The sequence below is a fragment of the Myotis brandtii genome, unplaced genomic scaffold, assembly GCF_000412655.1.
Source record: "Myotis brandtii unplaced genomic scaffold, ASM41265v1 scaffold2070, whole genome shotgun sequence".
NCBI classification, from domain to species: domain Eukaryota; kingdom Metazoa; phylum Chordata; class Mammalia; order Chiroptera; family Vespertilionidae; genus Myotis; species Myotis brandtii.
The window spans coordinates 118,708-126,728 of NW_005357737.1; the positions used below are offsets into that span (position 1 = coordinate 118,708).

An 8,021-nucleotide genomic window follows, 5' to 3' on the forward strand; every position below is an offset into this window, starting at 1 on the left:
TTACCTGGTAAGAAGTCCTAGGCCAAGCCATGGTTGTAGGAATGTGTACAGATAAGACTTGTCAATTTGCTTTGAGCTAGTTAAAATTACCTTAGAAAGAGAGAAAAGAAAAATGAGAGATAGAGATATGAAAGCAACCTTAATTATTAGAATACTGGGCTAGACACAACTACTTTCTAAAGTAACATTTCATAACAATTACTTCTTTGTGTTCATTTTCATTACTATGACTCAAAGAAATGCAATTAGAGTTTGGAGCATACAACTTTCTCTCACTCTTGGACACTAGCTAGAGTTGACTGAAAGGAAAATGTCCAAGATAATTCCCTGACTCCTCCCATGAATTAGGAGCCAAGTGGAGTTGTTTATTCTGAGGGTAGGAGTGAGGGAAGAGAGGTGGGTGAAGCAAAGGATGACCACATTTAGGGAGATGGAAATCACAAGTTCATTATCAGGTATGTTGATTTGGAGGCATTCATGTTGACATAGTCTGAAAGCAGGTATGAAGCTCAGGATTAAGGCTTATACTAGGTTCACATGTGAATGTCTCCAGGATATAAGTAGCATTGGGAACCATGGGTATAATTAGGTTGCCTGGAGCCAAAGTAAAGCAGAAGGGATGAGCATATGCAAAAAATGCCTCTCAGGATCTTGCTGCAGTTCCCTACTTTGGACAGATCTCTATCCACATGTACTAAGCCCACTTATACTAGGCCAGCAATGGCTGAAATCTCACATGTGGCCCTCTCGCTATCTCCTCTGAGCCAGTAGATTTAGCAGTGTGGTACTAGAGACACTCTAAGAGTTTTACCACAATGAGTAAGAAAGATGTATCCAAACCCAACAACCCTAGGAAATACTGCTGTTAATTTTTCTCCATGAAGAGAAGGTCTGTTTATTCCATTTTTACTTCCTGACCCAAATCCTTTGTCATCAAACCAAAATATAATACCCCCAATGTCATGATAATAAGTAAAAGAAAGGTAAAAAATTTTTAGGAGTAATTTCAGTAGCGTTTATTAACAACATCTTTCCCATCAATATCACATTAGTGTTCTCTTTTTAAAAATTACCTTGAAATAATAAAAGTATAATGGATACTCTGAGCCTCTTAAGGTAAACAAAAAATATTTTATTAGTCTTTTACTTTTGTAATCTTAAAACGGTGCCTGGCAGATGATATGATCTCACCACATAGAATAATCTATTTATAATTCTGTTCAACTGAATACTTCCCCAAAAGGGAGGAAAAATATATTACCTGATACCAAATGTGTATAGACATGTAGAAGCTGCTACTCTTCTCAGAACTCAGACTATATCTGGAAATCATTAAATGGCACCTTCACAGCCTTTGAAATTTAATGGAATCCTCATTGTAATGAATTCAATTAAATATAAGGACATATATTTGTGCTTATTCTAATGAGATTCTCACACCATCGACTCACCTCTATACATTCGGCCTTATACATGGCTATTACTGGTACTGTGCCAAGCCAGATTTTTAGCATTGGCACATGTCTGTTGTTTTCGGTGTAGTAAATCACCTGCTGGAAAAATTCTAGGAGAAAATATTTAATTTTAAATTAGTTCTTTACTGTGTCTTTTTTGGGTTTTTTACTCTTTTTACTTTCGGCAACTAACTCAGTGTATCCCAGATCTTTCACCATGAAGCTAACCCACACAGTTGTCCTTACTAAATATTTAATGAATGAATTATGAGGCTAATTTAATTATGAATGATATATATGCAACAGCCTGGTTAACTGAGAAATGCCAAGCACTGTGGATGTTTGTGGTGACCTTATGACATGCCTTCCACAAGAACACCGAGGTTGTTCAGTTTCTCCTGACCTGCATAGGCTACTCTTCTATAGAAAGGGATACCTGTCCCAACTCTCCAGCCCTGATAGATGCTTCCCTTTCACCCTCTCTAAAACAGTATTGAAGTTCCTCAACAAATTGAGATTAGAGCTACGATATGATCCAGCAATTCCTCTCCTGGGTATTTATATGAAGAACATGAAAACACTAATTCAAAAAGATATATGCACGCCAATGTTAATTGCAGCATTACTTACAATAGCCAGGATATGGAAACAACCTTAGGTGTCCATCGATGGATGAATGGATAAAGAAGATGTGATAATATTGCATTGGCCTGGTCAGGACATATGCCCGGGTTGCAGGCCCAACACCCAGTGTGGGGCATGCAGAAGGCAGCCAATCAATAATTCTCTCTCATCACTGATATTTCTCTCTCTCTCCCCCTCCCTTGCACTCTGAAATCAATAAAGAATATAATATTTTAAAAGATAAAACAGAGAAACCAAGATGGCGGCATAGGTAAACACCTGAAATTGCTGCCTCGCACAACCACTTCAAAACTACAACTAAAAGACAAAACGGACATCATCCAGAACCACAGGAAGGCTGGCTGAGTGGAAATTCTACAACTAGAAGGAAAGAGAAAAGCACACTGAGACTCAGAGGAGGTATGGAAGTAGAGTGCAGAGGTATGGAGGTGCACACAGAAAGGGCTGGCAACTGAGGACATGGTTGTCTTTTTCAATCGGGAGGAAGTCTCAAGCTCCAGACTGCTCTGAACTCCAGTTCCGGGTGAGTCTCTGGGGACCCAGACTCATACGGGAGAAACTGGACTGTCTGGCATCGGTTGGAACTCGAGGGAGGCTTTCTCTCAGAGGTGCTTGCAGCAATTATGGGGAGACTGAGAAGCGGGGCCTCTTAGGGTAGGACTGAGGATCAGTACCACAGTGACCATCTCCTCTGACTATAAATTCCTTGAGAGTACGGATCTGTTCCTTGCCTGTGGAATCCATGACTCAATTCAAAATCTCGCCTGGCATACAGTAGAAGACCTTGACACATTTTCTGAGACAGGTATTTTGTAGAATCACTCTCAGTTTGGATTTGTCTGTTGTTTTATCAGAGTTTCATTGAGGTTATGCATTTTTGGCAAGAACACCATATGTGATGTTGAAAGCTTTCCCTCTAAGATCAGGAAGACAAGGATGCTCACTCTCACCTCTTTATTCAACATAGTAGTATAGGTCCCAGTCAGAACATTTAGGCAAGAAAAAGAATGCAGACGACATGATTGTTCATATGGAAAACCCAAGATACTCCCCCCCATGTTAGAATTAATAAATAAATTTAGTATAGTTGCAGGATATAGAATCAATATACAAAAATCACTTGCATTTCTTTATGCTAACAATGGACTATCAGGAAGAGAAATTAAGGAAACAGCCCCATTTACAACTGAATCAAAAGGAATAAAACACCTGGGGATAAATTTAACCGAGGAGGTGAAAGTCCTGTACGCTGAAACCTATAAGATATTGGCTGGAGAAGTGATACAAACTAATTCTATCATTACTTCTTCTGTCACACAGACTGTTTCTGTTTGGAGCATTAGGAGCTTTTCAGGATGGCTGCTTGGTGTTTCAACGTGGCCCATCATTTTTTGAGCACTTCCTTATTTCCGGTGCCATAATATATTCCACTCTTCTGGTATTTTCTCCGCCTCGGCCCTAAAATCAATGACTTCTCCAAGGGGAATTGGTTTATTTTATTGTAGGACAGTATTTAGAAATACTGAGATCTGGTGCCTGTACTAGACATGGGAGCCAACCTGGGAAGTTATATTACCAGAAATCTTGTTCAGAATATCACAGAAGACTTTGTAGCAAAATCACATTTAAGATGACACTTGAAGAATAAGTGAGTGTTATGAGATAAAAAGCAGTAGGAATAAGAGTTTCCTACAAAGAGAAGAGGTTATATAGAGGCCCTGACACATTTGAGAAGTTGAAGGGTTAGTAAAACAGAAGAGTTTTTAAATTTTTTTTTTCTTGAGGTCACATTGGTTAATAACGTTATCTAAATTCTAGGTGCACAATAGTATAATTTGATGTCTGTATACTCTTTTGGGTGCTCACAACCAAAAGCCTAGTTTCCATCTGTGATCATTTGTTTAACCCTATTTACCTACTTTGCCCTCTCTCCACTCTCCTTAATTTTTAAAAAAAAGATAAAACATTGTCATTTGTGATAACATGAATGGATCTTAAGGGTATTATGCTAAGAGAAATAAGTCAGAATACCCTTAAGATCCATTCATGTTATCACAAATGACAATGTTTTATAGTGGTTACAGAGGAGAAGGAGAGTGGAGAGAGGGCAAAGTAGGTAAATAGGGTTAAACAAATGATCACAGATGGAAACTAGGCTTTTGGTTGTGAGCACCCAAAAGAGTATACAGACATCAAATTATACTATTGTACACCTTAAATTTAGATAACGTTATTAACCAATGTGACCTCAAGAAAAAAAAAATTTAAAAACTCTTCCGTTTTACTAACCCTTCAACTTCTCAAATGTGTCAGGGCCTCTATATAACCTCTTCTCTTTGTAGGAAACTCTTATTCCTACTGCTTTTTATCTCATAACACTCACTTATTCTTCAAGTGTCATCTTAAATGTGATTTTGCTACAAAGTCTTCTGTGATATTCTGAACAAGATTTCTGGTAATATAACTTCCCAGGTTGGCTCCCATGTCTAGTACAGGCACCAGATCTCAGCATTTCTAAATACTGTCCTACAATAAAATAAACCAATTCCCCTTGGAGAAGTCATTGATTTTAGGGCCGAGGCGGAGAAAATACCAGAAGAGTGGAATATATTATGGCACCGGAAATAAGGAAGTGCTCAAAAAATGATGGGCCACGTTGAAACACCAAGCAGCCATCCTGAAAAGCTCCTAATGCTCCAAACAGAAACAGTCTGTGTGACAGAAGAAGTAATGATAGAATTAGTTTGTATCACTTCTCCAGCCAATATCTTATAGGTTTCAGCGTACAGGACTTTCACCTCCTCGGTTAAATTTATCCCCAGGTGTTTTATTCCTTTTGATTCAGTTGTAAATGGGGCTGTTTCCTTAATTTCTCTTCCTGATAGTCCATTGTTAGCATAAAGAAATGCAAGTGATTTTTGTATATTGATTCTATACCCTGCAACTTTACTAAATTTATTTATTAATTCTAACATGGGGGGGAGTATCTTGGGTTTTCCATATGAACAATCATGTCGTCTGCATTCTTTTTCTTGCCTAAATGTTCTGACTGGGACCTATACTACTATGTTGAATAAAGAGGTGAGAGTGAGCATCCTTGTCTTCCTGATCTTAGAGGGAAAGCTTTCAACATCACATATGGTGTTCTTGCCAAAAATGCATAACCTCAATGAAACTCTGATAAAACAACAGACAAATCCAAACTGAGAGTGATTCTACAAAATACCTGTCTCAGAAAATGTGTCAAGGTCTTCTACTGTATGCCAGGCGAGATTTTGAATTGAGTCATGGATTCCACAGGCAAGGAACAGATCCGTACTCTCAAGGAATTTATAGTCAGAGGAGATGGTCACTGTGGTACTAATTACAGTATCAGATCAGATGAAATGGGTGTTAAATTAGAAGGTTAAGTCTGAGGAGTTATCGATTTTCATTGAAACGACTGGAGAAATTCCAAGAAAGAGATGGCATTTGGGCATAAAAGAATGAGTTGGCTTTTTATAGGAAGAAAGAGGAAGTTAGGGTAAACCAAGCAGCAGAAATAGTGAAACAGAGGCAGGGAGGTCTGAAAATTGCCTATAGGTTTAGCCAAAGCACAGTTTGCGGATGAAAATATTGATAGATGAGCTTGGAGTGTTGGACGGCTAAAGAAGTTGGATTTTCCTTTATAGTCTCTAGGCAATATCTGAAAGTTCCTGATGAGTACTAGAACCACAGAGTTCTATTTTAGGACAATAACACTGAGGTGAGTGGGATCTGTGAAGAACTTGGTATTCCGAGGCCACAGGAAGCTTCTGGGGGTGGGAAAAAGACTGGGATTCGATGCAGCAAGTGTTAGGGGCCCTGGTCCTGCTTTATGGCTGGTCCTTATACTGGGTGTGGGGAAATGGTGACCAGTAATCCCAACAACACTGAAGTAGGGAGGAAAGTTTGGGAGTTAACACTTTCTGTATTGATTCCCGGAGGCCCCATCTGGGGAATGCAGCCCAGCATTCAGAAAGGTCAAACATGACAAAACTCTGGGTCAGGTCAGGAAACACTAAATTGATGAGTGCAACCCAGAGGTGAGGGTTGGGTGGGGTGGGGGAACACAGTGACTAAAGGATTGGGGTACAGGGTCCAGCCCTCAGAGAAGAGAGCTGGCAATGGTTAGACAGAGCCCAAGTCAAACAACATGAGGTCAGGGAGGACTGGTGGTTTTCTAAGGTTAGGAAATGAGGCACTCTCCTGAGATGGCTGGCAAAATCCAGGGAGGGAGGGATAAGGAGAGCTGACTAGCTGGGAGGCATGTGGTATCCAGGCTTCTTTTTGGCAAAGTGAATGCCCCCTTGACAGCAGCGGGACTAATGCCCACAGCACTGTGAGGCTACTAATATGGACGGCACCTGAGATTTTGATGGGTTGCTTTAACTTAGGAATTTGGGCCCCACGGACAGATTGACATGGCATAAAAAAACAACTATTAAACTTCTCAGCTCTTTTTCATGCCAATAAATGTTCACATACTCACCTATCCCTGCTCCTTCTCCCATCCCTCAGCTTCCCCCACCCCTGGGCTTCAGGGCAAGCTGCTCAAAGTGCAGCGGGAGAGAGGCTAAAGCGAAGGGCTGTCCATTGCATGTGATACTGAATAAACAGTAATAATTGTTTAAAGCATTTGCACATTTGGGCCTCTCAAAACCTAATAATGAGTCTTCTAAAATGGCTGATATTCATTTTGTCATACTTCTTTGCTGTGGAAGGTAAGTAAACATCAGACCAGTGTTAAGGGTTTTCCATGCCTTATGTCTTTTATGCCTCACCACAGTCAGATGAAAAGCACTATTACAGAAGTCAGTGAACAACTGAGGAAGTTGTGCACAGCTAAATAGTTGCACACTATCACAGCGCTGGTAAATATAGGCCTGGCTTAGTACCCGAGGCACCCAGACACACAATGTGCCATTTTCACCAATACATCACGCCCATTCAAAATGCCTTCCAGTCAAACAAGTTGGCTAAATTACTGTGAAAAGAGCTAGGTCAGATCAACAGTGTCAAAATATATGTATTATGGCCATGAACACTGTCTTGGTCTGGTCCGAGAGAGGAGACAGGGAAATCAAAATCCGTGGTTTGAAGGCCTCAGGTGGGCCCAATGGCAGGGAAGAGCTGGGGAAGGCAGGTGTTGACAAAAAGGACTGAAAAAGCAAAAGGTAGAGTTCAACAGCCTAGTTGGAAGTCAACTGCAATTCTCCAGGTGAGACTTCTGAGGCCAGAATGTGGATGGTGGCCACACAATGAAAGGCACAGCCTCTTGTATAAGACACAAGGGTATTGAGGATGGGGAATATACCTTTAAATGTTGTGCTATGTCCATTTTTGGTGAGCTCAATGCTAGGCACAAAGGAGGGCCTCAAATAAGGGCATGATTGACAATGAAAAAATGGACTCACACCAAGTTCTGAACAATGGTCTAGAAAATGTACGCATTAAATTTAATCCTGAAAGTAACTGTAATATGGTGATGTTTACAAGTAAAGTGTAATATACTCTAACTTAAAGAGTTTTAAACAACTTGTCAAAGTCAAGCAATTTGGTTACAAACACAAAGGGAGCAAAGGTTGGTACCATGCTCTCCTCTCCAGAAGTAATTATAAGGAGAATTACTTAAAATAATCCAATAACTAACAGTTTGTTTTTAAATGGATCTTATTCACTAGAGATTTCAATTCTTAGAAAAATTCCCCCAAAAGACTATGATGAGATTTCTTAAGTATATCATTTCCTGTTGAGGAGGAGGGGTCTATATTTCTACACCATTATTTTTTAATATTATAAAGCCTTTGGGTAGAAGGGAAGATTAGCTCTGCCTTTAGTGTTTGCCATGATGATGTTTACAAATGTAGTTTTCATATATCAAAATCTGCTGCATCACTTGCA

General features: G+C 39.8%; 1 protein-coding gene across 5 annotated transcripts in view; it reads right to left on the minus strand.

Annotated features, from left to right (window-relative positions):
* Window positions 1-8,021, minus strand: part of LOC102240725 (cytochrome P450 4V2) — a 38,770-nt gene that overhangs the window by 29,194 nt on the left and 1,555 nt on the right. For all 5 annotated transcript variants that reach the window (XM_014539006.1, XM_014539005.1, XM_014539008.1 and 2 more), the window contains exons 2-3: window positions 1,452-1,564; window positions 5-90 (exon numbers count right to left, since the gene is read on the minus strand). In XM_014539006.1, coding sequence (XP_014394492.1) covers window positions 5-90; window positions 1,452-1,564 — 199 coding nt within the window. The remainder of the gene's footprint in view (window positions 1-4; window positions 91-1,451; window positions 1,565-8,021) is intronic.